This window comes from Elephas maximus, chromosome 9 (assembly GCF_024166365.1).
Source record: "Elephas maximus indicus isolate mEleMax1 chromosome 9, mEleMax1 primary haplotype, whole genome shotgun sequence".
NCBI classification, from domain to species: domain Eukaryota; kingdom Metazoa; phylum Chordata; class Mammalia; order Proboscidea; family Elephantidae; genus Elephas; species Elephas maximus.
This window is the reverse complement of record NC_064827.1, coordinates 47209594-47226110: the sequence shown is the minus strand read 5'-3', so window position 1 is coordinate 47226110 and position 16517 is coordinate 47209594. Positions and strand designations below refer to the sequence as shown.

Genomic DNA, 16517 nt, shown 5'->3' with positions numbered 1-16517 from the left:
GAAAACTATGTGAAATACCATAGGTGGAAAAGTCAAGTGCAGAACAATGTGTACAGAATGCTACTCTGTGTGTGTGTGTGTAAGGGAGGGGCTATGCAATCATACACGCTTTCATAAAAACATAGGCATAGAAAATTCCTGGAAAGATACACAAGAACCTGGTAACAAGGGTAGCTTCGAGTTACCTGGTACCCTCTTTTCACTGTTACATCCATTTGTAAAATTTAAATTTAAAACCAGGTAATCACTTTTAAAAGGAGCCCTGGTGGGTGCCGTGTTTAAAAGCGCTGGCTAGGCAGTTCGAACCCACCAGCTGCTCTTCTGAAGATAGATGTGGCAGTGTGCTTCCGTAAAGATTACAGCCCTGGAAAGGTCACTATGAGTCCGAATCGACTCCACGGCAACGGAAATCCCTTTTAAAAATAAAACCTTGAAAACCACTAAATGCAAAATAAAATAGCGCGTTCCTCTGGGATGATTAAGGGGAATATTCGGAGCCAGCCTTGGATCTTGGACCAGACAACCAGTTCAGGCTCTATCGAAGCGACCTCCGGTAAGTTCCCACACCGACCGGGCCTCAGTTTCCCCAAAATTCCAATGGGTGTGGGACAGAAGATCTTCAGACATCTCTCCAGCTGAGCCCCGCCGGCCCGGAGCCCACCACGCCCCGCTTGCGCCCAGCCCTAGCAGCGGTCTGCGGGCGCCCCGCGGTGCAGACCCGGCCAATCAGCGGCCGTGGGGCGGGCGGACTGGCTGCGCCGCGCGCGGAACGGAGCGGAGCGCGGAGCACAGGCGCCACTGCCTTCCCGGAGCCGACCATGCCGCGCTCACCGGTGCCCTTCCTGCTGTTGCTTCTGCTGCTGCCGCCGTTGGCCGTGGGCCTCGGGCTCCACGGCGCGGGTGGCCGGCGCCCGGAGTGCGGTCCGTGCGGCCCCGAGCGCTGCCCGGCCCCCGCGCGCTGCCCTGCACCCTGGATGTCTGCGCTGGACGAGTGCAGCTGCTGCGCGCGCTGCCTAGGCGCCGAGGGCGCGAGCTGCGGGGGGCGTGCCGGTGCGCGCTGTGGCTCGGGCCTGGTGTGCGCCAGCCGCGCCGCGGGGGCGGCGCCCGAGGGCACCGGGCTCTGCGTGTGCGCGCAGCGAGGCGTTGTCTGTGGCTCCGACGGCCGCTCCTACCCCAGCGTTTGCGCGCTGCGTGTGCGCGCCCGGCACGCGCCCCACGCGCATCTCGGTCACCTGCACAAGGTGCGCGACGGCCCCTGCGAGTTTGGTGAGTTCGGCTGGGGTGGGTGGAGAAAGCTGGACCCCACAGGTCCGGACAGCGCTTCCAGGGCCTCACTTTCCCCTTTGGAATCAGTATTTCTAGTTTCTTTCCGTGATCGGGGCGACGGAGACGGGAATCCACAGCGTGGGCCTCCCCTTACCAAGTTCTTGGAGACACTGGTCACAGAGCAGTCAGAATTTTGGTGACCCTTAAGTACATGTCAGAGCAGTTGTTTTCAGGCCTGACATATTTGCCCCAGAGAGACTGGGAGTTTCCACGGGGTCTTAACCATTGTATGTCCCTGGGTGAGCACCTGGCCTCGGCTGGGGGGGGGGTTGTTTGAATGGAGAGGGAAGGAAGAGAAGGGTGATACAAGAGAAGTTCCAGACTGGGTCCCAGGAGTCACAGGGCCAGAGCACCAGGACATCAGCAATTGAGGCTTGGGCTCAGCTGCAGGACCTGAGGGAACGCCCACCCAGAACGAATAAGACCTTTGGAGACCTAAGCTCTGAAAAGATTATAGTGCCATCAGGGGCAGACCCACCTTTGTGGGCCTTCCAAACCAAAAACCAAACCCCTTTCGGCTGAGTTAATTCCGACTCATAGGAACCCTGTAGGACAGGGTAGCATTGCCCCACAGAGTTTCCAAGGAGCGGCTGGTGAATTCGAACTGCCAACCTTTTGGTTAGCAGCTGCAGTTCCTAACCACTGGGCCACCAAGGCTCCTTGTGGGCCTTAGGCTTATATAATTTGGAAGGGCCCGCTGTAAGTAAAGAAATAGAAAATGAAGAATTTTTTTTTTTTTATGAATTGCTTTATTAACATCACTGTAAAGCTGTCTCTGCATGCCATCTTTTCCCACCCTCTACGTGTAATTTAAAAAAAAAAAACAAATATAAACCAAACGAGCTTAAATATAAGGCTGTCCAGCCAAATGCCCTGTTCTGCTGGCTCCCTAAGCATGCGTGCGGACTGCTCATTAGGTTTTAGAGAACCACCCGAGTCTGTGCTGCCTTTAGGCAGCAGTGTAGAATTCAGGGTGAGTGAGCGTGTGGCCGGTGAGTCCAGGGGAGCCTGGCTTGGGGAGTGGGTTTCAGCCATCTGGGGAAGAATTCTGGCCTGGGCCTGGAGACCTAGTCGAGACTTAAAGACCTAAGTCAGTGCAATGACTTCAGCTCCAACTAGGAAACCCGGTGGGGTGGGGGCTTTTCCAGGCTGCAGGACCCTCTGTGGGTCTTGACATACAGCCCTGGCTCATGGGAACCTTTTGCCCTAACAAGTATGTAGTATTATTTCCTCCAAGCATTCCAGGTAGATTACTGAGTCCAGGAGACCAGGTGGGATTTTGGAGATGGGGCAAGAATTCTTCTGTCCTGGGAAACAAAAACAATGCACGTCCCATTGAGGAGCCTGAGGCGGCCCCGGGAGCACTGGAACACCACCGTTGGCCATTTCTGGTTGGTGCTGCCAGTGGAGGAGAGAGCTGGCTGGTGCTTCTGGTGCTGCTGCCAATTCCCTGTGTGACCTTCGGCCAGTCACTTCCCCTCTCTGGGCCTTGTCAGCCCTGTGGAGCTGTGTTGGGGTCCCTTCCACTTTGAACCTTTGTTTCTGCCCCATGGCATTTAAACAGTTCGTTCTCTCCTACCTTCTTCTTGTTCCTGTCACAACGCATTTACAATCTGCTTTCCTCAGCAGTTAATTCACAGGCACTTCACTTTGTCTCCAGGCAGGTAACACTCTCAAACCTGCATGCAGGAGACTTACAAAATGCTGGCCAGGTCTCAGAGTCCCCGTAATCGGTACGGTGCTCCTAGTCTCAGATTATGTCTCCCTGGTGTGTTACTCTGTTTCCAGGAAAAGACACCTTAAAGACATTTAGACCAAATCTGTTAGTTTGCAGAGGAGACTGAGACCCAGGCAGGGCCAGGGACTTGTCCAGGGTGACTGCAGAGCCTGACCAGCTCCCAGGTCCCCGACAGCCTGCCCAGAGCTTTTTGGGGACGGGATTTATCCTTCTAAGTCAGGCGGATAGTAGTTGCCATGGTTACCAGAGTGAGGCCAGATGGCAGCTAGAAACTCCATAGTCCTAACTCATTGAAAATTACCAAATGACAAGTAAATGGTGACAGCCCCTCCACTCTGATCTATGGGCTTGGAGGCCCACCCCAGGCACAGGCCCCTAGAGTAAAGATGTACACGAACTGAACGGAAGCAATTCAGAAGCTGCTTTTAATGATCCCATTAGTGAAAGGCCCCAGACCTCCTGGAGTTCAGCTTCCTGCCAGAATCTGTGTCATCCACCACAGACCTGGGCTCTGTTTTCCTGCAGTGTCTTCTTTTGAGATGCATTGTGTGGGCCCTGCTCTTGTGTCCTTGTAAAACACGAAGGTGTGGACAGGGGCATCTTTTCCTAGCCAAGACAGCCCCTTATTCTGTGCTGCCCCAGCTCTAGCCTTCATTCAGATGACCTAGTGGGAGCGGTTTTTAACAATGCCCCTCGGGGCCCTGATGGAAGGAAAACAGACAGTCGGAGCAGCAGCTGTTCTGCTTTGATATTGGTAATAAAATCCTCCTCCTTTGCTCCTTAGCCACTCCTTCAATAAACGACCACTGTGCCTTTAACGGAATGAGGCCTTGGTAAATATTAGGTTCCTTGCAGTGTTGGGAAGTGTCCTTACACTTTCCTCTGAGGGGCATTTGGATACAGCGTTTGGGCCTAAGCGATGGCCTTTCCTCCTATGCCCTGAAACATCCCGAAATGCCTAGTAAGGAGAGTACAGGTAGTCCTCGACTTACAACGGGGTTCTGTTCCAGTGACTCCTTCCTAAGTAGGTTCTGATGTAGGTCGAATACCTCCTTTTTTTTTTTTTAGTTTTTATCATTATTGCCTTTTATTATCAGTATCTTTATTTGTCTTGGGGGTTGGAAACATTACATATAAACTTTAAGATATATTTTAATATGTACCTATATAACTAAAAAAATACACAAATCATAAAAAAAAATGATAGTCGTAAGTGTAGTTTGTTGTAACTCAAATATGTTGTTAGTTGGGGACTACCTGTAGTCATTTGATCGTCACGCATTTGTTGAAGACCCACTGTGTTACCATGCGTGAATAGTTCTCCTGCTGGAAATCACATTTGCATCAGCCTTCTCACTTGATTTTTACAACCACCCTCTCTCACTCCCATTTAATAGAAGGGAAACTGAGGCATAGAGAAAGGAATGACCCAGGGCCGCACGGCTAGTTCCCAGCTGACATGGGCTATGGCGTGGATTTCCCTGGCTCTTTTCAGATCGGCACCACGCATCTCTAGCCTGCTGACAACCTTATTATAAAGCGGCTGCAGATTGACTGGGATTTGTGTGACAGCTTGAGTCTTGAGGATTTCCCAGTCTGGGTCACCCTTCCTGTTTGTCCCTGTGGCTTGTTGTCCCTCTCCTTAGCACTAGGTGACGGCTCCTGGTGGTTCAGTGGTAGGATTCTTGCCTTCCATGCAGGAGACCCAGGTTTGATTCCCAGCCAATGCATCTCATGTGCAGCCGCCACCCCTTTGTCAGTGGAGGCTTACATGTTGCTGTGATGTTGAACAGGTTTTAACGTACTAGGAGCTCATAGACTAAGACGGACTAGGAAGAAAGGCCTGGCGATCTCCTTCCGAAAACATCAGCCAGGGAAAGCCGTATGGATCACAATAGTCTAATCCTGTTGTGCACGTGGTTGCTGTGGGTCAGGGGCTGACTTGACGGCAGCTAACAACAACAAGATGGCTTGTGAGAGGAGCAGGGATAACTTCACAGAAGGGGAAGGTCCTGAGGGGAGCTTTGAAGATGGGGAGAAAATCCTGGTCTGGAAGTGGGTGGGAGTCCCAGCCTGAATGGAGGCATGGTGCTGGGATGAACAGTGGGCCCTTGGGCAGCTGCCGAGTGGGATGGTGGGAGAAGGACATGAGGCCCCAGAGTAGTTTGGGCAGGGTCATCGCAGGCCGTAAGTGCCAGGCTGAGGGGTGAGACTTCATTCTGTACTAAATTATTGGTTCAGTTTCTCACCTGTAAGATGACATGGTCTTATGTAGTTATCGTTAATAGTATTATTGCTGTTGTTAACACTATTGCTTTAAGAGGCTGGATTGCCTTTTAGAAGACTAATAGCACCCCGGACTGTTTGTTAACATTGGGCAGGGAGTTGGAGCTGGACCCTGCAGACAGCAAGTCAATGATGTGTTTGGAATGCTCAATTAGGTAGGAACGGGTCCGGTGCCAGGGCCCACGGGGATCTTGAGCCCCAGCAGCTTCAATGTGCTCTTGAGATCCTGAATTCTTAGAAAATTCACCACGGTTGAAATTCCAGCTCCACTTAGAAGCCTGGGGCTGTGCTAGGCACGTGTTACCAGGTAACCAGGAGAGGCAGCGACTGCCACTTTGTGAGAGGGACAAAGAAGGGGGCCTCGTGCTCAGAAGCCTTTCATGCCGAGGGAGGGGTTTGAGGCGCTGGCTGCAGGGAACAGGATTAAGCTGTTTGTTTCACATAGCAACGTGACTATTAGCATAAATTATCAGGGCTGTTCAGTGCGTTGATTATTAAACTCTTTGGTTGTACGCTTTTTAACACAGGCAGATGGAGTCCTGGGGGATGACTTGATATTCTTTCTTTCCCTAGCATCATTAACTTCAAAGAAATCTCAGAGGCATTTGGCAGGGTTTTTCATTCCAGTCTCCAACGGCCAGTGTAGTTTACAGAGTGGGGGACCGATCTCCCCACACAATAATAATTGTATCGATCCGTTCTTTTGCACAAACTGCACAGTTAATAACGCAGTCACATCTGTTACCTCCCTTCACCCCAGAGGATGGCGGGCAGCGGTCAGTGTCTTCATTTGCACATAAGGAGACAGTGGGTAGTAACTAGCCCAACCTCTGGAGCTTTGCAACTGGACCCCGGGCATCTGAGCCTCCCTGTGGTCCTATTATGCCCACCCCACAGTGCTGCCTCTGGGGACAGTGCACACCTGGGTTACCTGCCAGTCACCCCTTGGATGGATGGATTCATGTGGCCCCATTGCTTCCAGGACTGTTACTGGCACAGCAGAAGGAAGCAGGTATTTAGCAAGGAGAGGTAGAGAGATGAAGCCAGCACGTTGGGAGACTGGAGTGACAGGGGGCCATCCTCCATCTCGTCAAACCCGCTGCTGCCCAGTCAGCTCCGACTCATGGCAAGCCCGTGTGTGTCAGAGGAGAGCTGCGCTCCACAGGGCTTCCAGTGGCTGAGTCTTTGGAAGTAGATCACCCGGGCTTTCTTCCGAGGTACCTCTGGGTGGACTCAAACCTGAAACTTTTCAGTTAGCAGCCAAGCATGTTAACCATTTGCACCACCCAGGGACACCCCCTCTTGTCAAGGGCATATAGAAAGGAAAGTTCTGATTCTTCTGGGAGTGTTGTGGCCCAGAAACAGTAAGGTGAGAGACTGTGCTCCAGGCTGGCCAGCGTGAGGGCTGTGGGTGTGGCCTCTGGGGCCTCCAGGCAGGGACAGTTGATGGCCTCTCTCAGCAGAGACCAGTGGAGGGCCTGGAGCGTGCGAGAAGCTTATAGGAGACTGCCTTTGGTTAGCACAGCCTACCGAATCCTCGGGACCCCCTGTGAAAGCCTTCTACACTTTGTAAGGGATCTTGACCTTCCCTAGGTCATTGGGTCCTCACAACAGCCTGAGGGGGTATGGAGGGGCAGGGACTCCTATGCCCATTTTAAAGAAGAAGCAACTGAGGCCCAAGTCACAGCACTGGGATATGGCAAAGACCGGATTTGAACCTGTGATCCCCTGCTCCAGCCTGTCATGCTGTCCTTCCTGCCTGTGGCGTCAGGACATTGAGTATCCCAGCTTCATGCTTTAGTGTGTCCATGTGCCCTCAGGGACACTGGGCTGGGAATGCCCTGCTAGACTCAGCGATCCATCACCTGTCTCACGTGGGTCTTCTCAAGATCTGTTTCCTGGGTGTGATATTTGGGCGTTTAATCCCTAAGGAGCTAATCTCTTATTCTGGAATGGAGTCCATGCGGACAACAAATGTTTCACTTCAAAAGGCATCACTTTAAGTCAGTGTGGAAGTTAATGGAATCAGGGGCCTGGGTTTGTGTCCCAGCTCCATCAGGCACTTCAGCTTTCTGAGCTCTGGTTTTCTCATCTGTAAAAAAAAAAAAAAATAGGATGGAGATAAAGGCACGTACCTCGCAGGGCTGGTGCGAGGATAAAGGAGTAGCATGCGTGGAAATGTCCTCTAAGGAGAAGGTGTGATGGAGTGGGCGGTGGGTAGGAAGAGCACAGGTCTGGGCCAGCCCCGGGGTCCCCAGCCTTGCCCCACCATTGGAGGCCGGCTAATCCTGCCACAGCGGGATACAACGGCAAAATGCTCAGCTGCTAACGGAAAAGTTGGCAGTTCCAATTCACCTAGCCGGTCCGTGGGAGAAAGACCTGGTGATCTGCTCCCATAAAGGTTACAGCCTAGAAAACCCTGTGGGGCAGTTCTCCTCTGTCATAGGAGGTTGATATGAGTCAAAAATCGACTGGACGGCACTTAACAACAACAACCCTGGATGGCTTTCCCATCTGGCAGGATTGCTGGGGAGATTAAATGGTTAATACCTGTAAGCAAGAGAAGAGGGCTGAGCACACAGCAAGCGCTCAGGAAGTGTTAGCTGGCTTGTGGGATTATTGCAGTTGTTACTATTGCTAATAGTTATTGACTGTAAGGAGCTACTGTGGACAAAAGGGTTTTAAATTGAAAAACAGGTGTGTTAAAAATTTTTAAAAAGAGTATTATGACAGAGCAGCACAAGGGAGTTTTGAAGCTTTAGCTTGGTTAGGATGGTGCTTTCACGTCTTCACATTTGTCAAAACTTACCGAACTGACACCAAAAAGAGTCCATTGTACGGCATGTAAATTTAAAAATTCCAAATGTCATCTTAACATTGAAAGCAGGGGTCTCTTTTGTAATAGAAAAGATTTTTTTTTTCTGCTAGGGAATCAGTGACAAAGACAGTGTTTCCCAGACAGTTTTTCTTAATTGTAGTTATTGAAAGAGAGAAAGAGAGGGAACGGTGGGGAGAGAGAAAGATGAAATGTGATTTACTGGTTTATTCACTTAGGCCTGAAAGGGATTGATGAAATCTCATTGAAAATTTATGACTTTACACCAGTGGAAGTCAAACATGCTGATTGAGTGTCCCTTTGGAATCCAGAGAGGGCTTTGGTGGAAAATGCAGTTCTGATTGTCCCCAAAGTGAGCCATTCGAGGACCAGTCTGGGGTCGGGTGGAGGCTGCCTGCAGCGCCTGTTGGCTGCTGAGTGGCTGGCAGGAGGAGGTGCATAAATTAGATAGTCTTTGTCATCACAGACGGGCATCTGTGGGACAGCATGGGTTCTGTCATTCTTGTGGCGGCAGGGCGGACACTGGGGCACGTTGGGCATTGTTAGAAGACCTGGGTGCATGGGGGAGGCTTTGGCTATACTTGGGGGATAGGGGCGTGGTCCTTTGCAGGGCAGTCAGCTGGGCACAGTGGAAGGAGTTGGGCTGGTCAGGTGGGGACAGATGAAAGCGGGATGGGAAGGACAGACTCTGTATTCAGCTTCCTGGAGGGCTGTCTGGGTACCAGAAGGCTGTGGGGACTCCACAGGGCAGCCCTGGGCTCAAGAGGAGGGAGTTAAAGGGAGGTGGATCTCAGTTCCACTTAAGAATAAGCTTTCTCACTAACAGAACCCGCCAAGGATGGAAGGGCCTGGCTCCAGAGGTGGTGAGCTCTCCATCACTGGAGGTATACAAGTGGAGGCTGGATGAGCATTTTACAGACAGTCAGGCATAGAATCTTGGAGAGTTGGGATGCCAGAGGCACTCTCCAGTTTGAGACTCTGTGGCTCTAAGACAATTTCTCAGAGATTTTTTTTTTTTTGGCACCAGCTTGGTGGGGTCACTTCCCAGTCTTTGTGGAGGGCCCAGACTAGTCTCATATCTTCAGCCCTCGGCTCCTGTGCCTTTGGTTTGACCCTGTCTCTTCTCCTTTCTGTCTCCCCGCCCTTTGCTTTCCATTTTCATTGTGGCCTAGCCCAGGTGGCGAGGGCCCTTTTCCTCTCCAGGACAGGCCTGTGGAGGGCAGCAGGGGTGTCTTGGAATCACCAGGCAGAGACCCCAGAGTCAAAGACTGTGCACTTTGGTGGTCCAGGAATCAGTGTGTATGCGCTTTTATTTGGCATGAGCTACTTCATCCAGCCACCTGGTTAGCAGTCCTGCTCCTGACCATACTTCCACATCATGCTAGCTTAAACCCTCACTTCTGCCCTCGTCGCACGGTTAAATTAGCTCAGTAACTCTGTGAAGCAGAAGGAATTGTCCCCATTTCACAGATGGGGAAATCTGCATTGAGAGCGTTACCTTTGCCAGGCCTCCCATTGCACCTTCCCCAGGACAGTGTGGAGCTGGCTGCCAGCGTGGCCCAAGCTTGCAGTCTAGTGCAAGGTGAGACAGGTGTCGACACCTGGGCTGCAAGGCAGGCTGTGACTCAGTAGGTCAGAGGCAGAGACCACCTGTTCCTGGACGAGGCCTTGCAGGATGGGTGAGCTAGCCACTGGGGAGGCAGGGGTAGGGGACAGCGGGGTGCATCCAGGGCAGTGTGGACATGTATAGTGGGGCCTTGAATGCCAGGCAAAGGTGGCTGGACTGGATCATGCCGGTCCAAGTGTGCACAGAACAGATGCAGGCACAGAGGGGGAGGCAGAGTCTGTGGAGTATGAGCCAAAGATTTCTGAGCTGAGATGCCCATTCATCCCGGCCAGAGAGCCCACACCCTCCCTCTGCCTTCTGTCGTGTTCTGCAGCCTAGAACACCCCTGCCTGATTCCCCAGGTCAGCCTGGCTCCTCATCTTTAGTCTGTAGATCTGCCTTGGTGGAGGTGTGGGTTGAGGGGGAAGGGGTAGGTGTCCTGTGGAGTCAGTGCATCTGTGATATGCAAATGGACGTCTTGAATGGACCGCAGGGGTCCCTGCCCAGGGTGAGTACAGCTGTTATGCACAGCGCTATTCTTTGAATCCCCCCGCCTCAACGTGAGAGGAGAAAAGGCCATCTGTTGGAAGACTTTGCCAAATGACACCAGCCCCTCTTGGAGTCTGCTGCCATGGTGCTGAGTGGAGGCTGTACGCAGATGGCAGCCAGGTCGTGGAAGGAGCCCTGGGAGGGAGTGTGAGGAGACCAGCTCTGCCAGACCTCCCTGGGCACCCATTTTCCTGTTGGTGAAACAAAGGTGATGGATTCGAAAGCCTGTAGGCATCCTTCCAGGTCCTGGGAAAACTCTGTCCTGTAATTCCTTGGCCAAGAGTCTGTTCTTCACGGGTGGGGGATTTCACCTGCTGCTGCTCCCCTCACCACTTCAGGATGAGGAAGGAGGCTCCTGTGCGGTGAGAGCCTGAAAACTTGACTCTGATGTTCGATGTCCCAACAGACTCCTGGCAGGCAGAGCGATTTTACACTGAGGCGGGGTGCTCAGAACCTAGCAGGTGAAGGGTTTGTCCCATGTCTTCTTCTCCTAGCTCCTGTGGTCATCATTCCACCCCAGAGTGTTCACAACGTCACCGGGGCACAGGTGTACCTGTCCTGTGAGGTGAGGGCCGTGCCTGCCCCAGTCATCACATGGAGGAAGGTATTTCTATCCAAGGACCCATGCCTGAGTGCACACATGTGTTTGTGTGTGTGTGTGTGCGTGTGTGTGTGGAGAGAGAGAGAACCAGACAGACAAACATGGATAGTAAAGGATTTTTTTTTCTTTAAAGTGTGTGTGTGTGTATATGTCTATATGTGGGTCAGAGGATTAAAGAAAGATACCTTATTTATTACTCCTCAGCTTCCGGGTTTATACCTCAAAACTTTTACCTCAAAGCTCTCCCCCAAAACAGAGACATTGCATTCTTTCCTGTGCCATTTGCTCCCTTGACCACTTAGGCACCCAGAAAGTTCTGCTGTTTATCTAGCCAAATTAGCTTCAGTGAAGTTAGAGACTACTTCACTGAAGAGCTGGGTGTTAGAAAAACCTGGCTGATGGCAGATGACCCAACCCTACTGCAAAAATAAATCTTCCTGCATATCCATTTTGGAGTGACTGAAATGGATTTCACCATATTTTATCATCTCCTAGGAGGGCCCTGGAATTCTGAACTGCTATAGGGTCACCGGAAACCCCGGTAGCATAGTGGTTAAGTGCTACGGTTGCTAACCAAAGGGTTGGCAGTTCGAATCTGCCAGGCGCTCCTTGGAAACTCTATGGGGCATTTCTACTCTGTCCTGTAGGGTCGCTATGAGTTGGAATTGACTCGACGGCACTGGGTTTGGTTTTGTTTGTTTTATAGGGTCACTGTGAGTCGGAATTGACTTGATAGCAACAGGTTTGATTTTTTTTTGTTTGGGAGCGTTCAGATCTTCACAGTCCCGCAGGGGTTGTCTATACATACTTGTAGAATTAAAAAGAGACAAATCATTTTAGGAGAAATAAGACATTCTAGAGTTTTGGCAAAGATCCCTGGTGGCGCAATGTTTAAGCACTGGCTGCTAAGCGAAAGGTTGGCAGTTCAAACCCACTAGCGGCTCCATAAGAGAAAACACCTGGCAATCTGCTCCTGTAAAGGTCAAAAAAAAAACTAAACCAAAGCCATTGCTGTCAAGTCAATTTATACTCGTAGTGACCCTATAGGACAGAGTAGAACAACCCCATAGGGTTTCCAAGGAGCAACTGGTGAATTGGAACTGCAGACCCTTTGATTAGCAGCTCTAGCTCTTAACCATTGCACCACCAAGGCTCCCTGTAAAGGTTATAGCCCAGGAAACCCTATGGGGCAGTTCTCCTCTGTCCTACAGGGTCGCCTTTGAATCAGTGGGAGGATGAGGATGGTGAGGATGTCTGTGAGACAGTCCTTATCGAGAAATACTTTTTCTAACCCACTCTTGGTTTTTCTGCTCTCTATAGGTCACGCAGTCTCCTGAGGGCACCCAGGTGCTGGAGGAATTGCCTGGGGACCATGTCAACATAGCTGTCCAGGTGCGGGGAGGCCCTTCCGATCACGAGGCCACGACCTGGATTATAGTGAGTGTCTTGTTCGTTTAGGATTACTGGATATGATTGCCTGACAGCCAGTCACCAGGTGCTGTCAAGTTGATTCAGGCTCATGGAGACCGCATACGTGTCAGAGTAGAACCGTTCTCCACTGGATTTTCAATAGCTGATATTTTTGAAAGTAGGTCACCAGGCCTTTCTTTTGAGGTGCCTCTAGATGGACTCAAACCACCAACCTTTCAGTTAGCATCCAAGCACATTAACCATCTTTTATATTTCTTTAGAATCTTACAATTTTTAAAGCTGTTTTTATCCATTTCTCATTGAGCCCCATGGTAGCTGTGAGGTAGGCAGGGAGGTGGTGTATCCCATGGGAAGATAAGTGGCCTGCTCTGGTAGGCCAAATAACAGTCCCCCAAAGATGTCCATGTCCTAGTCCCAGGAACCTGTGAATATGCTGTTACATGACAAGGGAAAATTAAGGTTGCAGATGGAGTTAAGGTTGCTAACCAGCCAACCCTAAGATAAAAAGATTATCCCGGGTTATCCAGATGGGTCCAATGTAATCACAAGAGCCTTTTAAATGGGGAAGAGGGAGGCAGGAGGATGCATGTGAGGACTCCACCAGCATTGCTGGCTTTGCAGATAGAGGAAGGGGCCACAAGGCAAGGAATGCAGGTGGCCTCTAGAAGCTGGAAAAGGCAAAAAACTGATTCTCCTCTTGAACCTCCAGATGGAAGGCAGTCTTGACGTTAGCCCTCTGACACCCATTTGAGACCTCTGATCTCCAGAACTGTAGGTGATAGATTTGTAGTGTTTTTAACCACTAACCAAAAAAAAAAAAAAAAACCCGTTGCCGTTGAGTTGATTCCCACTCATAGCGACCCTATAGGACAGAGTAGAACTGCCCCATATGGTTTCTAAGCAGCACCTGGTGGATTTGAACTGCCGACCTTTTGGTTAGCAGCTGTAGCTCTTAACCACTATACTACCAGGGTTTCCACTTGAAACCACTAAGTTTGTGATAATTTGTTACAGCAGCAGCAGGAAAAGAATACACCTGCCTAAGACCACATGGCTGATAAGAGGAAGACGGCACATCCGGTCCCCCTCCAGGGCTCTCGTATGCCCCTTGCAGCTTGTTTACTAACACCAGGGAACGCCAGGTGGCTGAGAGAGTGGTGGTGTGAGGAGATGGGGGTTCATGGTGGGCTGGTCACTCCTGTTGTGGCAGCTTCCATTGCCACAGTTGTAAAAAAAGGGCTCAGACTGGACAATGTCTGAGGGCACTTGCGACCCTAACTGGCTGTGGTTTTCCTGCGTGTCACCTGTAAATGAGGACAGTAACACTCACCTTTCAACCATGACTGCCACAAGTTCGAATGAGATGGTGTGCATGAACCCTCTCTGTGGTCTGTAAGGTGGTTTGCGATTGACAGAGGCTGTTACAGCAAGTAAAGGCAGAAGGTCTGCGTTGCAGAGAGTGTGAGAACAGGGTGCTCTCTGAAGTCGTCTTCTTCATTTTCACCCACATCTCTTCTCTACCCAGCTGAGAAACTTGGAGTGCAGCTAGGTCTGCGGCTTTTTCAAAGCACATCTTCCCCCATTTTCTTACAAGGAAAGATGGGGGGAGGCTATCTCTGATATTATTTTATAGAGGCTGCCTCCATGAGGAGCATTTTTGGGTCATTCTTCATTCAGTAGATTTTTGTTCTTTTTTAAACTGAATTTGCAATGTTTTCCTTATAATACATACCAAACAAACAAACCCGTTGTTGTCAAGTTGATTCTGACTCATAGAGACCCTATAGGACAGAGTAGAACTGTCCCAAAGAGTTTCCAAGGAATGGCTGGTGGATTCAAACTGCTGGCCTTTTGGTTAGCAGCCGCAGCTCTCAACCACTGTACCACCAGGACTCCAATCTATACCTGTTACCTTCAAAACTAGGACCAAGTAGCTCATGGTGAAAGGCAGGAATGAGAGGAATTGTTAAAAGGAGAGCCACGAGAGAGATGCCCTTAAAGAGGACAGCTGAGAAGAAAATTGAACTATGTGCTTCTTGGCAGCCAAGGCAAGATGAGAAATAGGGCCTTATTCTGAAAAGGAATAGTTGTTCAGATGTATCATTAGGAACTAAACAAGGATTTCATTTTTCTGCGCCATGTATAACTACACAAACTTGCCTGTTCTTTCTCTTGCCTGTTTTATTCCCAGATCAATCCACTGAGAAAGGAAGATGAAGGAGTGTACCAGTGCCATTCGGCCAACACGGTTGGGGAGGCCCAGTCCCACGGCACGGTGACGATCACAGAACTGAGTGAGTACCTACAGAACCCTCACCTCCCAGCTCCTGATGACCCATATGATGGAGTAAATCACATGCTCTAAGTTATTTTAATATTTATATACACATGTCGTAAGAGATTTGCAATGGCTTATGAGATATATGATGGAAGATACATAAATCAAGGGAACTGGAGGATGTAGGAACATATTAAGATGAACATGTTCAGGCGGAATCTACAGTGTGTCCTGCGCAGATATCACTCTGAGCTTCCTTGCCCACAGAATCAGAAGTTATAAACATCGTGGTGTCCATAAAAATGAAAAAGAGAATTTTTTGTTTTTGAGGCTGAAGGGAGTATTTCCTCTGGGTGTTCCTAGAGAGGGCACCGAGTGACAAAGCAGACAGTGTCATCGTGACAGCATCCGTGTGGAAACATCCTGCAGTGAAGTCAGTCTGTCCCCGGGCCCTGCCTTGGTGGCAGTTCCAAGTCTTGCCATCTCCAGGTCTTGCCTTCTCACTGTCAACACTGCAGGCTGCTGGGCAGACTGGCCATGGCTCTGCCCCACTAGTGTCTTCACATTCCAGGGCCCAGCCGAAGGAGCAGCCCTGATGTAGGACCTGCCCACTCCTGTGGCAGAAGGAAGAGCAGTTTCTGCCCAGATGTGGCATACATCATGCTCCTTATAGTCTATCAGCCGAAGCAAGTCACCTGGCCACACCCAAAGTCGATGGAGTGGGGTGACGTGTACTCCTCCCAGGAGGCAAAGGCAGGGATGTGAGAGCCGCCTACGGGGACAGAAGGAGTGAAGAATCGTGAACAGCTGCCATCACCAGGGCCGACCAACAGCTTTTGTAATAGAGCTGGAAAAATTAGAAGCAAGGTTGATAGGGTTTAGTAAAAGCAGAAGGATTTTGCAGTGATTTTAATTATACTGTTCATCCGGCCACTTAGTTGCATGCTTTCTGTGGGCATGGCCATACACCAGGTCTGTAGGGGGTGCGTGGGGAAAACAAAATGGGAACGTCATCATAACAGGAGTGCAGCCGTCAGGGGGTTGTGTGGGCTTGAAGCAAGAAAAGTCACATTGGAGCTGAGGATGAGTGTGTGTGAGTAGCTAGAGCTTCTAGAAATGGGGAAGAAAAACTCTGCAGAGAGTTAGGAGATGAGGGTCTTAAAATCGTCTTCCCAATTCTTGACTTTTTTGTTTTTACTACTTTAAAGAACTAATAAAACCAGTTGCCATCAAGTCAACTCCAATTCATGGCTACCCCATGTGGGTCAGAGTAGAATTGTGCTCCATAGGGTTTTCACTGGCCGGTTTTTTGGACGTAGATTGCCAAGCCCTTCTTCTGAGGTGCCTCTGGGTGGATTTGAACCTCCAATCTTTCAGTTAGCAGCTGAGCGCATTAACCGTTTGTACTACCCAGAGATTCCAAAAACCTAATCCATATATACATTTTTAAAACATAAATGATTCTGGGGTGTCAGTGTAGTCTATTGTGAGTTTTAAAAAGGAAGCCACAGAGAAACCATGGAGTCGTTAAGACCATCACCACCCAGGTCTTGAGTTCCCTCCACGGCAGGCAGTGCTGGCCAGCCTCGCTCACATATCCCCAGGGATACGGAGCTCACCACCTCCAGAAAACCACCCTTGGATTTTCCAGTAGTTGCAAAGTTCTTCCTCATATTAAGCTGGAACCCGCCTCCCAGAAACTTTGACCCATTGGTCTAAAATCTACCTCTTGGGGTCTCCCCCAGTCCCCTCTGCTCCCCACTGGCACCATTCATTGCCCTGGAGAGATGTGAAGTTAAGGGACATTTTCCCCACCTCCCATTGAACACATAGTTGATTGTGACGGATCAGGCTTATTTTTCTAAT

At 50.3% G+C, this 16517-nt stretch overlaps 3 protein-coding genes across 3 annotated transcripts in view; 2 read left to right on the top strand and 1 right to left on the bottom strand.

The window, feature by feature from the left end:
• Window positions 1-820, bottom strand: part of LOC126082420 (stimulated by retinoic acid gene 6 protein-like) — a 50410-nt gene extending 49590 nt beyond the window's left edge. The window contains exon 1 of the mRNA XM_049894950.1: window positions 651-820. Coding sequence (XP_049750907.1) covers window positions 651-820 — 170 coding nt within the window. The remainder of the gene's footprint in view (window positions 1-650) is intronic.
• Window positions 1-16517, top strand: part of XPA (XPA, DNA damage recognition and repair factor) — a 556316-nt gene that overhangs the window by 383210 nt on the left and 156589 nt on the right. The gene's annotated exons all lie outside the window — the stretch shown is intronic.
• Window positions 819-14738, top strand: IGFBPL1 (insulin like growth factor binding protein like 1). Its single transcript, XM_049894949.1, has 4 exons — window positions 819-1266; window positions 10836-10945; window positions 12263-12379; window positions 14565-14738. Exons 1-4 carry the CDS (start codon window positions 819-821, stop codon window positions 14736-14738), a joined length of 849 nt encoding a protein of 282 aa, XP_049750906.1.

Bases quoted from the DNA above. Each gene is read 5' to 3' on its own strand.
- IGFBPL1 (XM_049894949.1), top strand. From the start codon at position 819: ATGCCGCGCTCACCGGTGCCCTTCCTGCTGTTGCTTCTGCTGCTGCCG. The intron at 1,267-10,835 runs GTGAGTTCGGCT...TTCTTCTCCTAG, and splicing joins CGACGGCCCCTGCGAGTTTG to CTCCTGTGGTCATCATTCCA. The intron at 10,946-12,262 runs GTATTTCTATCC...TGCTCTCTATAG, and splicing joins CAGTCATCACATGGAGGAAG to GTCACGCAGTCTCCTGAGGG.